This window comes from Scomber scombrus, chromosome 20 (assembly GCF_963691925.1).
Source record: "Scomber scombrus chromosome 20, fScoSco1.1, whole genome shotgun sequence".
Lineage (NCBI taxonomy): Eukaryota > Metazoa > Chordata > Actinopteri > Scombriformes > Scombridae > Scomber > Scomber scombrus.
In genome coordinates, this window is record NC_084989.1 from 16,195,090 (window position 1) to 16,211,702 (window position 16,613).

The window sequence follows — 16,613 nt, forward strand, 5'->3', positions numbered from 1 at the left end:
AACAGGGAGTGGATCAAATCCATCATCAGCTACAAAATGTTACTTTACAGTGAGTAAAAGCAATCCTGGCAGATCCAATTTCCCCAACTGAAGGTGATTTACATGTTTAGAAATCAGAGTGAGATTGAGAGGAGGCAAGAAGGCAAAAAGTGGAGTCCTAAACAACACATTCCAACATTGGTTTTAACAGCTTGGCTGCCACTTCATCAAATATTGAATAAATCATTTTCTTGGCACAGTATGAACACAGCTGCAAAAAACCCCCCAAAAAACCCACACACAAACACATAGGCACGCACACATCCACACACGCACACACACACACAAACACACGGACACACAGAATCCCTTGTAGTTTTGATAAAGCAGCAGCTTTCTCTTTTGTTTTGCAGCCGAGCAGGGATTAGGCAGTGCAGGTCTTTGTCCTGCGGTTTTCCAGTTGAGCAGAACACAAGAGCTTCTACCTCCACTAATACAGTCAGACCTCCCAGCAGGCCTTTCACCACACAGCCGCTAAGAACCTGCTGCCCAAAAGATGCTTTTCAATGAGTTATCAAATCTCCTCTATACTGTCCATGCCTTTCAACCAAGTCTCTTTGTCTATTCTTTTCAATGGAGCATTGAACACATCAAATAGAACTGATGGGCAGATAGATGGACAGCAGAATGTAGCGGAGCCATATTAACCTCCTTCAGACACTGCAGATTACAGTCAAGGTAACGCCTGTAAAAGGTTTACACTGATAAAATATGTTGTCGCATTTGAATGTACACGTAGTATAACATATAAGATGTAAATGCATCAATTTACAGTAAATAAAGCTCAAGAGTCAATGAACCGATTAGTCGAGCAGCAGAACATTAATTAGCAGCCATATTTAAAAACATTGTTGTTTAATCAAGCAAAAATAGCAAATAGCTCTAGTTTGAGCATCTCAAATAGGAAGATTTGCTGTGTTTTATATACATTTAGGTTGAATATCTTTGGGTTTTGGGCTGTTGGTCAGACAAAACAAGATGTTTCAAAATGTTACCTCAGGCTCTCAGAAGACCAAGCGATAATGAAAATAATCATTACTTGTAGCACTAACAGTATAAATATAATATGCCAAGTAGTGCTAAAACATTCAGTCATTTCGCCAAAAGGAAAACTACAATTCTTATAATCTGTTCAAGCAGACATTCTGAATATTTGTTGCTTCCAGCTTCTCATTTGTGCAAATTTGGTCAGAAACAAAACAAGCAATCTTGAAAAAGTCACATTGGACTCAAAATTGTCAGTTGTCATAATTGTAAGTTGTATCCCAAGAATAAGAAGTACAATACAGGTTGAGCATGACTGTGTATACTCTTGCTTATGAGAAATGACGGATTATATCTGTTTGAAGGGTTATTAAGCAGCTATAAAGAAGAATAGGTTTGTTGCATCACTCTGCTGCAGCCTTCTATATTTTTTTGGTTCTCTAGTTTCATGAGCTGCCATAAAACATGCTGTGCAGGCTCTCAGCAGCAGGTTGAGTGTAGAATACAGCAGGGGTTTTGATGAGTTCATTAGGAGGCCACGTCGTTTATGCACAGTCACACATAAGGCAAAGGTCACCTAGGATTACCCAGGTGGCAACTGCATGTGGGTGTCAGTTTGATTTTCAGATTCCACTTAAACCATGCTGTTGCTCCACAACCTAGTAACCACTTTGAAATCACCATGGCATTGCCATATTGTATTGAAGTCAGTGTCATGTAGATATTCGGAGCTGTGATGCAACTGAAAAAAGGATTTGAAACACTAAAGGGGTCATTAACAGTTTCTGCACCCACTTCACATTGTTTTTAATATCAGAGAGCGAGTGGGAAGTCCACTCCACTTCACACTGTGGTGGAAATCGAGGGGGGCAACAAGGTAGGAGGGGGTCACAGGAGATAAAGCTCTAGCAGGATTTGATCTAAGGTCAGTGGGGGCACACGTGTTGCTCCAAAGACAGATGTTTTAACCACTCAGCTATATCTCTGACTGCAATTTGAACATTTTTAATACTTCTCAGAGCTGCAACTCACGGTCAGTCGGGATGAGTAATGAAGACGATGCATCCAAACCCTCCAAACATAAGTAGTGTGATAAGCTCCATCTGTCTCACTCTTCACTAATCACTATTCAGGTGGGCTGTATTCATAATTCATCAACATGGGTCAGGCTGATGATCATGTTGACTTAACATTTGGTCTGACATTTCAGCCATGCTCACGCCTGTCATTAGCTCTCGCCACACGCCACCTCATCAAAGTCAGTCACACAAGAGGAGGAGGGGAAAAAATGGAGAAGAAGAAGTAAAAAAGGGAAAAAATGTGGGGGGAAATAATACAGGATGTTATGATACAGTATAATTATTACACCTCATGCGGAAGAGATGAACAGCGGTTGCAATGTTTGCTCATTTGATCATTTTGTTCAACAAACAACACAAAAGTGGGATAACAGTGAGGGATAAATACAGATACACACTGTAATCCAGCAGATACACGAATGTACAAAAACACACACTCTAAACCACTGAAGCAAAACTCAACCTCCGGCACAACCTTTCTTGCGGTAAATCTGTATCATCAGCCATCATCCAGCACAACCCTAATAGGAAACGAGTTGGTGCCAAAAAATGTTGCGGCGCAGGAAAACTGGAGCAGCAACACATTTCAGCCAATAACAACACCACCATGTTGATTCCAGTGGGGTGATATTGGATGATATTGACTGTTGGGAGTATTGCTGTGCTTCTCAAAGTCATTTCCGACCAAAGCAAGGACATCGCCACACATCCGACACACGTGCAGACGAACACCGACGCCGGGCTGTTCCAGTGCAGGGGGGGGGAACGGAGGTAGCGCATACTGACAACCTCCTTTCTACGGGTGACAGCTCTCCATCAGCCTACTTCTAAGTGCATATATACAGGCACGCACACACGCACACACGCACACACACACACACACACACACACACACACAGGAGCACATACTGTATTCAAACTGATTGGCTGGTGAAAGCCTGTTTCAACCTGTCAAGCCTATTGGACATAACAGAAGACCAAATGAACTCTCCTGTACACTGTGTGTGTGTGTGTGTGTGTGTGTGTGTGTGTGTGTGTGTGTGTGTGTGTGTGTGTGTGTGTGTGTGTGTGTGTGTGTGTGTGTGTGTGTGTGTGTGTGTGTGTGTGTGTGTGTGTGTAAGGACGTGGTGCACGCCAAACTCATCATCTCTGTAATTGATGGTCATCTGTCATTGCACAGTGTTGATAATCTTCTTTGGGACAGGGGTTTGTCTGAACAAGATGAACACCAGCCTATCTACTGTATCTGAAGAGACTAATCTGTGTTCTCATTTACTGAAGCACACATGGTGACAGAGTGGTCTGGCTGGTAAAAATGAGATGAATCACAATGAAGGCTGTCAACAGGACTATTGTGTGTGTGTGTGTGTGTGTGTATGTGTGTGTGTGTGTGTGTGTGTGTGTGTGTGTGTGTGTGTGTGTGTGTGTGTGTGTGTGTGTGTGTGTGTGTGTGTGTGTGTGTGTGATATAAGAAAATATATATCGACAGTTCTTACCTGCAGCTTGAACCAGATCTGCAGTGGTCACATTCTTCGGGTTGGGGCCAACTCTGAAAGTCAACGCAGGGCCCAGGACACTGCAGAAAAACAGCAAAAAATGAAGAAAATCTACATTTGTATTTGAGTTTTCATCACATTTACGTCACACATAAAAGGTGTCAATGATGAGAAGAGAGACAGTGTAAAAAGGAGCAAATGCTGTATATCTGAAAAAGAAGTGAATCATCACAAATCTTGCTTTCTTTTTCAGTTTGATTTGGCCAAAGACCAAAGTATAGTCATCAGCTGAGCACCTTATTTTAGGTCCCTGAGGTTGGCCATGAAATAAAATCTAACAATCCCACCAGGCTCTGTAAGAGCTGTGGTCAGAGAAAAAAGGTGTATTTTGAAGCAGTGAGTAAAGATAAAAAATCATACTCATTTCTATTGAGACTTCTTAAAATCCCAAATGAAAGCACATTTTCAAAGAGGCTAAAAACAGAGTCTATTTAACCGCTAGAAGAACAAATAATCTGTGACTTCAGGGCTGTCTTTCAAAACAGGGTTGAACAAGTCAGCAATTAGCATGACAACCCGCACGAATGATGAAGACCCCGTCTGGGCCAATCAGTAACAAATATGGCATCTTGTTTTGAGCTGTAATTGTCGTTCCCCAATGGGACAATCAGTGTAATTCTCAATGTTGGAAAGTGGCAGTGAGCTCCCGTTCTTCAAGTTTTGTCATAGTCAAAGTTAAATCAGGGATCAGATGCATTATTCTCCCAGGTTCTGGGAAAATCGAAACAAAACTCACTCAATTTAAGAATTCACATCTTATCAAGTACTTTTCATCTATTATTTACTCTTAAATGTCTTAAAAGAGGTGAACTAATCTGCCATTGTGGTGAGATAATCTTAACCTTTCTCAAATACATATATATTATAAATATTCTGTTTTCATTCAAGCAGTCACTGATTTATTGAAAACTAATTTGATATTGTACATAATGTTATGCCACTGACAAGTATTAGTCAACAAAATTGAGTACGTCTTACATGTTTTACTCCATTTACTACAAAATAAAATAAAATATGCTTCACAAAACAGCTAACTATTTAACAACCTGCTATGTTTGAGATTTTCTACTTGATTTCCAAACACTGCGGGCAGCCACTGACCTCCATTCATCTCTGCACAGTACAACATTAAATTAGCAGGCTCTTCAAACTTAAATTACATTTTTTAAAGCTTGGAAATACATTGTAAATGTTTCTCTGTTTTAAAAAAGGTGCACTGCATCTTACATTATCTGAGATGCAATGATAATGTAACTCTTATAATAAATATAAGTGTGGATTGTTATGTATTGCATCACTCAAATAAGCTTCGAGAGTCTGCTAAGTGATTTTCACACATCAGAGAAATTATTGGAAACCAGCAGTTGGAACAAAGGAAAACAAAATCATAAAATTATAAAACTGTATTGCACACGTTTGTAAATATTAGAGCCACTAATTATTTTTTTGATGCCCTTAACACAGGTTTTGTTACAGGGATTTAGATTTTAAGTCTAGAGTCTGATCCACTCTCTGGAGCAGAAGATGGCAGTAATGAACTAAGAAGTTGTATACCAACTGCGATAAAAGGAGGAGAAGAAGGAGAAGGAGAAGAAGCCGAAGGAGAAGGAGAAAAAAAAGAAAAAGAAGAAGAAGAAGAAGAAGAAGAAGAAGAAGAAGAAGAAGAAGAAGAAGAAGAAGAAGAAGAAGAAGAAGAAGAAGAAGAAGAAGAAGAAGAAGAAGAAGAAGAAGAAGAAGAAGAAGAAGAAGGAGGAGGAGGAGGAGGAGGAGGAGGTGGAGGAGGAGAAGGAGGAGAAGGAGAAGGAGAAGAGGAGGAAGAAGGTTCTTCAGTTCTTCACTCATCTCTAGCAATAATTTGGATGGCAACTAGCAAGTACAACATAGATAAAGAAAGGCATTTTCTTCAAAGCTCTGTCAGACAGGGTCGTCAACCAAAGTTATTATGTAGTTCCTGTCGATGTAAACGGAGTGACCAAGAGAGTACATCTAGTCTCAAATACCATTTGTTGCAGCAAACCATGCTGGATATTATGTGAGAGAAACCCATGACCAAACCTACAAGCAGCAGTGTGGCTCCAGCCTGCAGGCCAGTTAACATTGTGGAGGAAATTCAGATCGCATCTAACGACTGCACTTGAAAAGCCAATCGAGAGCCACTGGCATATCAAAGACACACAACCTGTATGATGACCAAAGAGTGAAAAAAATTTACTTTCATATACTCTATCTCCATTGTTTCCTGCTGACTGTATTTGTTGTTTATTGTAGTTTGTATGATCCTCTTTTAATCCTGATAGCACAAGTTTTTATTTTTGTGACCTTTTGTTTTTCCCACGTGAGGTTGGACACAGATTACATTGTGTGATTTACTTTTGAAGTGAGGCATCAGTGAACTGATCTTTAATGAGTACTAAAGTAATAGAACATTTAGCCAATGTGCCCATTTGTTTCCTGTTGAGCTTCAGTCTACCATAAGTTATGATTTGAGCTCATTTTTAAAAAGCTAAATGCTGTACCTGTGAGGGATTCTGACAATAATTTGTTATTGTTTTCCTTTTTGCTCAAACACTGGTGTAGTTTAACACAGTATAACAGTGGCTGCTGAAATGTTGTATTTAATGGATACAATAGCAAACCTATAGATGTGTTACAAGTCTAAACTTGTAACACTGTATTTTTTAACAGCAGACAATATGTGACTGTGAACACACATAGCAAGTTGAGATGTCCTTCTGCCAGCTCTAAATCACTAAGCCATTACGGTACATAATCATATCTCCCCTGCTGTGTCCCGGAAAGTATACGTACATTTTTAGTGTGCTTTCTGACAGACTGTGTGACAGTGAGTGAGATTCATCCGACTGCCAGAGTGCTGTGACCCAGACCCACTCACCATCACTCAGCCCGCCACAGAGGCAGGCACGTTCGCTCGGCCGGGAGCAATATATGAGCCCATACTGCCGGACAGACGGACCCAGCCATGCACCGATGCATTTGTGAACATGATCACACACATGCTCAGACGCACACATACACCCACACGGCTCTAAAAGAAATATGTCCTTCTCTAATGCCTTCACCTGGGCTCTGTTTGCTTTCGTAAATGTCAATATTTCCACAATCTTTAATCCTGCTTCCGTTCTCCCTGTCCGAAGGAATTCTGCCAGAGATCTCGATGCATCTCAAATTGAATTGACATGATTTTTTTTCTCCCCCGAACCCTATTTAAATACACTCAGAGAAAAACACTACTGCAGTAGTGAGATGAAGTTATGGTAGATAAGCTATCTAGAGGACTTCACACTGTCTCCTGTGTTATCGGATGTGTAAGCTTGGACTTCATATTAGCTCTGCTGGTGGGACATGATGGGTGTGTGTGTGCAGATGGGTTGGCGGGATATTGGCAGAGGGTGCATGTGTGTCTCCGCAGGCTGTGTGTGAAGATCGACCTGTGAGTGTGTGTCCCACTCCCCCTAGTGCCTCTGATGAGTAAAACACTTACGTCATCTGAAAAAGGCACATATTATCCCCACAGCCAGTGTTGAGAAGGTTACTTTGGAAATGTAAAAGGTTACAGATTACTGCTTATCCTGTTAAAACTGTACTTCATTAAAGTTATGTAACTTATTACATTTGAATACTTTTTGATAATTTCACTAATAAATGTTTTAAACTGGGCATTAAAGCTGAAAAACCCTGAAACGTACAGTCAAACCAGACATCATCAACCTCACTGTTAACCTCATTTTTCAGCACTGAAAGCCGTTCTTATCAAACGACTCGGCCGCCCGCCTTGACGTGGTCGGCTGGTCGCAGGCTTGGCAGACTCAGGTTGCACAGACTAATGTGCGATGATTTGATTGGCAGACAAGAAGTGGTGCAAATTCAAACAAGAGAGCCAATCAAAAACAACGCTCGAAATTTGAGCGCAGACTGCCAAATGAATGGAGCCTGTCTAGTAGAGACTACTCCTTTCAAGCCAAGCTACCCTTGATTGTGTTGCACTCAAATTTGTCCCAACGGCTTTGCAAACCTGCGTTGCCTGGAAATCTGCAAAAAGAGGGTATGTCTGCATGGCAAAAAATTTGCAAGGCAACAGAATGAATATTAAATTACACATGGCTTTAAACCAAAAAGACTATATTTGGATGCAACCTCTTTATAATCACCAATATTTTGACTAGTAACTGTATTTCAATTTAATTTTAATTACATTTTTTCTCAGTAACTATAACGAATTATAATTACATTTATTTAATTATGTAACATGTCACTAGTTTGTCTGCCAACAGTCCATCATCATTCAAAGCTACTATTTCAAATCACTTTTGAAAACGGGCTGATTTTCTGCTGATTACTGTAGTAGCAGGCTCAAAGATAATTGTGTTCAGTGTCTGAAAATTTTAGTAACACTGAAACCTCCTCTTCTAATGCTCTCTGTCTGAAAATCCTTCTCTGCCTGACTGTTGTCATATTTGAGTATCTCTTCTCCCCGTCTTCCTATCAGGGCTCATCAGAGCGAGCGAGAAAGAGCGGCCCGAAGCAGGGCGGCGTGCTCTGACCCGGCTCTCGTACTCGAGCCGACTCATATTCAGACAGAGGCTTTCAAACACTCACCTGCCGTGGTCGCACAGCAAGAGGCACAATGAACTTTTGTCACATCCTCCGTCTCGGCTATTTCTACACGAAAGCGCTTTCATTACTTTGTAAAAGGAAGAAGAATGAGGATAAACAAGCCTGACAAAGAGGACATTTTCTCTATTTGTCCTCTGTATAGAATACTGTTATCAATATGAGGCGTAATACAGTGTGGAAGCTTCATTTGAGGCATCTATCTGTGGCTTTTACACTGGCTTAACAGCTTTAATGCACTGTGATCAAGGATATCTGACTGATTGGACAGTGCTATAATGTCACTGGCTATTCATCAGCACCTAGATAACGACATTCATAATCATGTGGATCAGGAGTTGATTATGAATGATATGAAATGACAGGTGTAATAACAAGATTAACTCAATCAGCGGCAGCATGATGACATATCCTGGTATTCTTGCTCATCAAAACTGAATCCAGAGCTCAAATGTAAAGATGGAAATCAGAATGTCTCCTTGGTTGCATTTATTCTGAGGTCATAGTGCATATTTTCAGTGTTGAATACCTGATACAGAATACCGCCTGACAGTTTTCCCTGTCAGTACCTAATATCCAAGCCGTCATACTCTGTATCTACAGTGCAGTGCAGCCGCAGACTGCAGTGCATTGGCTTTGGTGTTCATATGCTGCGGGTGTTACTGAACCACCCAGACTTCACTTCTCCTGCAGGAGCATCTTGAAAGGCTTGTCAGATCTTAGGCGAACACATCTCTACCTCCTACATGGTCTGACACCAAATGTACAGCAGAACCACGGTACAAGCACAAAACAGTCCGGGTTCAAGGACAGTTCGCCCACTCATTAATATATTAACCGCCTCCTGCAGGACTACTTTCTCTCTTTCTAGCTCACTATCCACTGTGCATCCTCCGCTGCTTCCCTTTCTCTTGCTTTTTCTCTTTCCGTTTGATATCTTGACTGCTCTCTTTCTGACAGAGTGTACAGTGACAATAGTGCCGAGGCACTGTTTTGAATACAATGGAGACATCAGTATGTGCCTGGAGGTAATTAGGCCTGATTTCTCCCCCTGCGAGAAGTCAAACACTCCAAAAGGTCAGAAAAACAACAAACACCTACAGTCGCTGGCAGTGTGGCACAGTATTTTCACACAAACAGTCTTCGCAGCGTCTGGACAATCTTCACTCTCTTTCCTCAGGCTCAAAGGCACAAAACAAAAGCTTTAAATGTGGCCAATTATCCTGTGTGTTATGTATGGCTTGTAAACTGCGAGGTAAATCATTATTTGTGACAATGTGGGTGTGGGCAGGATATGTGTGTCTGTACGTACGAGAGCTGAGTGAGATCTGCGGCGTGGAGATTCAGCCTCTGCGTCAGTCGCTCCATCAGGTCCAAGCCCTGGTCAGTGGAGAGGGAGCTGGTGGAGAAACACACAGACAGCAGAGCGTCACGTTTGGAGGTCCATACCAATACAAGATACATGCGGCCATTCAGCCGTTAAAATGCTATTTTTTTAGGGAGATACTGCAACAATTCATACCCACAAATGGGTCATTGCACACAAGCAAAAGCTACGGTTGTCTGAATGAATGTACTGCACACATGTACACAACCGAAGACAGACACACAGGCAAGCACAAACACAAACACACACACACACACACACACACACACACACACACACACACACACAAAGCGCCATGCCAAGGGAAAAGGGATCAGCTGCCTCTTCAGGCTTGGTAAATCACCTGCTTTTTTCCAGCAATGAGACAAACAATAAGGTGCAAATGGAACCTGCATGAGGTGTAATGGCTGTATCATATGGACGCGCCTCTCTCTCCCTTCCCTTCTCTCATCTTTCTTTTTCTTCGCCTACATTCACTTTCTTCCCCTTGCGCGCACGTACACTCAAAGTAAAACATGATAACGCAGAGTACACAAACACCCTGGGCACGCACGCGCCCTCACGGTGAGATGAGAATAATAAGGTGCAAATGGAATGGAGGTGAAGTGTAATGGTGGTCTGATAAAGCCATGCCTCATCTCAGCTCAGACCGCGGCTGCTCTCTCACTCGGAGAGTAAATCGCCAAGGAAATAGACCAAACAAAGGCAATCTGCAGGCCAACGCGCTGGATGGAGGAAATGAGAAGGGCATGCACACAGAAACACAGAAAGCTACTTTATTGCTGACAGCTTAACCTGGAATCACTGTGACTGCCAAGTGACATGCACCAAAAAGTCATGGGTCATAATGACCCAACAATGCAGGCAGCGGCAAAATTTCGGCTTTTGTTACCACTCCATTGCAGAGAAATGTGAACAAATTTCATGTAACCCTGAGTATTTTTATTTTTGTCATACAGAGGATTTTAGATACTCAACAGTTCAAATATATTTTTACAATTATTAGACATATTCAACCTAAAAATCCTGCTGATATACTGTTTAGTTTAACCTGCATTTGACACCACATTACAGTATAGCTTTTCTTTTTTAACGACGGCAGAACACAGAGCGGAGTACTGTACACGAGTGGTTGATTCACTCCACCTTTGAGAGAGTGGGTGGCTCTTTTTTTTTTCCTCCACTTTTTTTGAGGGGGTTTTGAAAGTTAAAGATTCGCAGAAGCAATTCCAGACACGTTTGCATCCCTCTGCGGTAATTCTAGCAACTGGAGAGCTCCAGGAGTGACTTGGTTGTTGATGCTAGCACTTTTCCCCTTGGGTTTCTCTCTGTCTCTTTCTCTTCTATCCATACCTTCCACTCACTCCCCACCCCGCTTCACATACCACCCCACCTGCCTCCAATTCCCTAAACCCCCCACTACCACCACCACAATGTCAGGAGCTTTCAGATAAGCAGGTTTGCGTAGCCTCACTGCAGGGTGCGAAGGAGCTCGGGATAACAACCGTGCAATCATGAGGTCTGCAGCAAATGCAGACGCCTCTATAGGCCAACTGTAGGTGGGCTGGGGATAGGTGGGGACGAACAGTTGGAAGAGGTGAAGATATTTCACTCGGAAGGTGACCTGTTTTTTCCTCACTGGCACATACTGAGCTATATTGTGTTTACATCTTAATCTGTGTTTCTATATGTGCAGCAATAAGGTGACAAAGATCGAAAAGATATGAGCCCACGTCTGTTGAACAGGTGAAGGACAACCCACTGACACTGGACTTGATAACGCCATAAAGGGATTTGAGAGAGGGCTAGGGGCGAAGACAGTCGATAGGAACTTATCTTTGCTGAGCCTGAGTTGAGTGAGAGGTGAGAGAGGAGAGAGGGAGAACTTGGCAACCCTTCCTGACAAAGTATCATCATTAAAGCCGTAATACAGCACAGTAATACCCACACACTGAGGGATTTATCATCTCTGCTATTGTAATCAGGTACAGCATACACTCAGGATTTCAAACTACTGTATCCTTTTCCATTAAGATGTGAGCGTGTGGGCGGCTTTGACAGAAATTGCGTCTTTTACAGGCAGTTTTAAGTAACAGAACAAAGCGTGGTGTTAAGGTATGTAAAATGAGACTGCCTTGAAACAGGTCCAGCAGTTCGGTAACAACTGGTGAGTGGAGCAATAAACAATCATATGAAGCTGTGAGCTGTACTATCAAGTCAGTTGATAAGAATCACTTAACAAAGAAAGTGGTATAAGTTGCTGGTGTTACTTTATGGATATATTTATTGAGTACAACAACTAAGGCAACCAAGGTAACTGACATTCAGAGAAGACTACTATATTTAAACTATTTGTACCGATGTCAACAGCATAATAAATAAATACAGTTAAAATAAATGCAATTTCCTGACATATACTGTTAGTTTACATCTATATTACTATGAAGGACAGCTGCTTCAGTGTATCCCTGTTACACACTCTAAATGTTCTACTTTTTTGTTTATTTCAGGTTTATTTTTGTAGAAACAAGTAGATGTCACTGACCACACACACACACACACACACACACACACACACACACACACACACACACACACACACACACACACACACACACAAACAGGAATTACACTTGCCACATAGTACAAAAAACACAAACAGTAATAAGGTAATACAATTATCTTAGAATCCTGATTAAAAGACACGTGATCAATCACGACTACTAGCTTGATGCCTCTTTAAAAACTATGAAAGGGTATATCTCATTTGTTTAATATGTACACATTCTGAAGTCTAAAAACAACAAATTGTGTTTTTTGGATGCAGCAACTTCACAACACCGTGAGGTTGCCAGGCAACCCGAAAGTTGCTGCTCGTGGCCAAGAAATAGTCCATAACTCCCTGTAAAACCACACCATGTCATTTTCATATTTTTTTGTATGGATTAAAACAAATGAGATTTATTATGTTGATTTGTGAGATTTAGAGGTGCTGGTAGGTGGATTTTGTTACTTTAGGACAAAGCCAGACTGTCTCCAGTCTTTATGCTAAGCTAAGATAACAGACTGCTGGTGGTAGCTTCATGTTTTTATGTTGAACTATTCCTTTAATGAATTCCAGATTCCCATTTACAATCAATCAGGCTCATATAGAAATGTTCCAATATTAATAAATATTAATACTTTTCTTTAAATCAAAAATCATATTATAATATATATTAAGAGACCATATTAAGACTCCTATATACTAACTCTTCTATTTCTAATCTTATTTTTCATAAGCTATACTTATATAGCAACTCTTCTGATTAAGATATCATATCATGATCTCGGTCATACTCACTCTGAGCCGGTTATAATGTAGCCAAAGTGTCTGTCCTTCCCTCTGCTGGAAAACTCCTTCACCCCCACATGGACCAACTGAGTTTTGACTCTCATGTCCTTCTTCTGTGGCTCCTCCAGCTGTTTCTTCCCCGCCGGGATCTGAATCCCCTGCATCAGCCTCTCAATCTCTGAGTCCACCTGTGTGTCAGGCCCCTGTGCACCGCTGGTTAAACGCAGGGTTGAACTTTCCTTCGCAGGCAGGGTCATGGTTTTCTCCTCCCAGCGGTTGGCTACAGGAACTTGGCCTTGTGTTGTCCGGCTCTGGACGTTCTCCAGTCCAACCAGTTTTTGGAGACCACTGGGAGCTGGTGGACCACTTTTGACTTCTGTACCATCACCAAAGGGCTCCAGGTTTAGGTAGTCAAGCAGCTTGGAGAAGAAAGCTGCATGCTGTGTTGAATCAAGGGAGATTTAGAATAGTAAAGGCATTTTCTATTTAATTTCACCCACACATTTCACAGTTTCTGTTCTGAGGAAAGTTCTGAAGAAAAAATGATTACCACCCTGAATGGAGTCGTTTCTATTATAAATGTCAATCAATGAAAATGTGTGAATCTGTGTTGCATTCACTGACGTTTCTATGTCTGAGTGCTGGTCCAAGGTCTAGTGTCCTCCCTCCTCACAAATTATTGAAGGATGTTTTCAGTAGGTTTACTTACTAAAGGTTAAACAAAAGATGGACGGCATTATGCAAAACAATTTTAGTTCATATTATTTTCAAAGCTAAGCTTATAGAAAATGTTAAGGTTAGACAGATTACACACACACACACTATACATCTAGCAGTTTTGCCTTCAAATACTAATACTAATAGTAAATGCAAGTCTGCACAACTTTTGAATGATCCATGCTTGAAGCAGAATTCAAAAAGTAAAAAAAGTCTGATTTTGGACATGTCTCGCTCCCTCAGAAACCAATTTGTTGGTTGAGGTGAGTAATTTTAAATTCACCTTGTCAACAGGCTCCCTGTCTGCACCATCCATTTGTTGGCCTGAAAACAAACACAATGTATGTGAGCAGGTTGTGTGAAAACGGAAGATTTCTTTTGTATTTAGCAATGAAAAAAAACAATTATGACTTATACTGAAGGAAAATACATTTGGCAGTACTTTCTGTGATAACTATATAAACAATGCCTTATTAAAGTGTTTATGAAGTCATAAGTGTCTTTAGTGCCATACACTCTACTATCTATGACAGAAAATAAATACATTCAGAACATCGTCTGCTTTAATCCTTTTTCTCAGCATAATTAACACCTACCTTGCTGTTTCAATCTCAATGTATCTTTATGGTTTAGATCTTGCACTTGGTGGTGGTCTGTCTTTGGGTCCTGGTCTTGATTTAGTTCAATGTTGGCCGATGGCAGCATGTTACCCTTCATGACCTCACTGGGGTCAGCGGCTCCTGGTCCTGGCTGGGCCCCAGCTACTGGCTGCTTTTCATCCACCTCCTTCAGAGCTCCGGTGATGACCCCTGCCAAGTGGTCCTGGTCTTTGCCCATGAAAGCGTCCATGTTGATGCTGTGCCTTCCCAGCTGGTTTACCACATTCTGGATGAATTGCTCTGAAGGAAAGAGAGTAAACTGAGTACAGAAAAATTTAAGTGTATAATAATGTATTTTAAAAAACACAGAAACACAAATTCTCCCTAAAAGCAAGTAGCTAACTAAAATATGATGAATAATGTGGGGCTATGATAAAATGTATCTTACCATCCATGACACTAAGAGGCTCTTTGGCGTTCAGTCGGTTTGAGCCGGCCTTGAACAGCAGTCTATCCAGATTAGGCCTTGAGGTTTTGGAGCCAAAAGCCATCTGAGACTGTGGCTCTGCATTGCCACTGGGATCTGGCCAGAGGTAGCTGAGGTAGTGGACCTTTCCTTTGGGCCATACAGCTTCGCCAACTGGGGCACCCTGCTGAGTGCCTGGTGCCCCTGCAAGAAGCCAGTCCAGGTGACTGGAAAGGAGCTTCCTCTTCCCTGTGTCTCGGTTAGGATAGGTTGTACTAAGCTTGGGGTGCCTGCCCTCGCCACTCTGAGTAAAGACTTTGGTGACTGGAGTTTGGCCAGCTCCATTCTTAAGGCTGTAGACGGTGGTCTCCTTCCAGTCCGGCTTGGATTTTGGTCGGATTGGCTCCAAAAGACCATCAGACTTAATGTCTTCATTCTGCAACAAACATGCACATTAAGAGCATTAAAAAAAAAAGTCAAACACAATTTCTGTAAAGCTAAAGTGACAACATTTATATGATAAATCCTCAACCTGGCTTCAGCTCTGTCATTTTTTCCCCACATGAGAACATGGGATGGGTTGTACGGGGTCAGCATTGTTGTGACAGCTTTTAGTATAAAAAGAAAAGCAACCCAGGCTCGACTAGACAGAATAGGATATGACTAGGGATTCCAGATCAAAGACAACTGCCCTTGGAAATTGCATTATGGAAATCACAGATGAGATAGTGTCACTCAAATGTAATTTCATGCATTTCCACAAAGCACAACAAACTTTAAAAGCACATCCCCTCTGTCATAGAAGTACGGGCAATCTCTTATCTGAGAATGAAAATGATTAGTCATCTTATTTTAAAGTTAGCCATATGAGTTTATATTTGACACATGATGAACTATGTGTTTACACTGTGACACACTGATGGACATTTAGAGGCCTCTAAACCATGTGGTGTCATGGTGTTGTAATATCGGCCTCAAAATGTGCGATTTTGTCCTTTTCTTTGCTTTGTGTAGAAGAGGAATTCTCTACAGCATATAGTGTATCCGATCCACTGAGCAGCATTATTATCCATGTTGCAGCTGCACTAATACTAGCTATCTCCCCTGGTGCCATTTTCTGTCCTTCAAATGCATATAGAGAAAATGTCAGTCTCTCAAAGCCGAGCATACTGAGAGACCATAATGGCATTAGCACAGCAAGGCGGGGGTGCTCTGCCATTCATGCTAACCATGTTTGCCTTTTTCCATCACACTACACAACAAAAGAGCTCATCTCATCAATAAGGAAGGTCCTGAACTCTTCAACTTTGCATTATGGCTGTACTGACACAGCAGCAGGAAGCAGCTCGGCTATGAAGGGTGCCAAGCACATTTCACACAAAGCTGGGGTTCCACCCTAAATATGAGGGCTGAATAATGTAAAGAGGTGATGGAAGAGCTTTGTGTAAAAGGGTCCTTGCTCAGTGGGAGTCGGGTGAGAGGACAGAAAGCAAGAAACAAAAGCAGCGAAGGGACGAGAGGGTGACACGCAGTAAAGATGGATACTGGCTCTTAGGAAGAAGCTCTTCCAGTCAGTTCAGCTTGTTAAAAGCCATTTTTGCTACAGCCTGTATGATTTTCAGTGGTGGAAGGATTCAAAATTTTAAAAAATAAATGTACGGATGAAGCAAAAAAGTAAGTTTCAAAAGTAATACTGTTGACATGATTAATGGGGCACAAAACACATATTTTGCATTCATGTTTTTCAATTTTATCTCTTGTGGTCACAAACAGAAAAGTGTACAGATGAAGTGGCCTCTGTAACACACTTTTTTGTTTTA

At 41.5% G+C, this 16,613-nt stretch overlaps 1 protein-coding gene across 1 annotated transcript in view; it reads right to left on the reverse strand.

Moving 5' to 3' along the window:
* ptprn2 (protein tyrosine phosphatase receptor type N2) overlaps positions 1 to 16,613 on the reverse strand; it is a 124,071-nt gene that overhangs the window by 73,242 nt on the left and 34,216 nt on the right. The window contains exons 5-10 of the mRNA XM_062441614.1: positions 14,776 to 15,229; positions 14,325 to 14,627; positions 14,012 to 14,052; positions 13,021 to 13,451; positions 9,603 to 9,689; positions 3,599 to 3,678 (exon numbers count right to left, since the gene is read on the reverse strand). Of these exons, the coding sequence (XP_062297598.1) occupies positions 3,599 to 3,678; positions 9,603 to 9,689; positions 13,021 to 13,451; positions 14,012 to 14,052; positions 14,325 to 14,627; positions 14,776 to 15,229 (1,396 nt within the window). The remainder of the gene's footprint in view (positions 1 to 3,598; positions 3,679 to 9,602; positions 9,690 to 13,020; positions 13,452 to 14,011; positions 14,053 to 14,324; positions 14,628 to 14,775; positions 15,230 to 16,613) is intronic.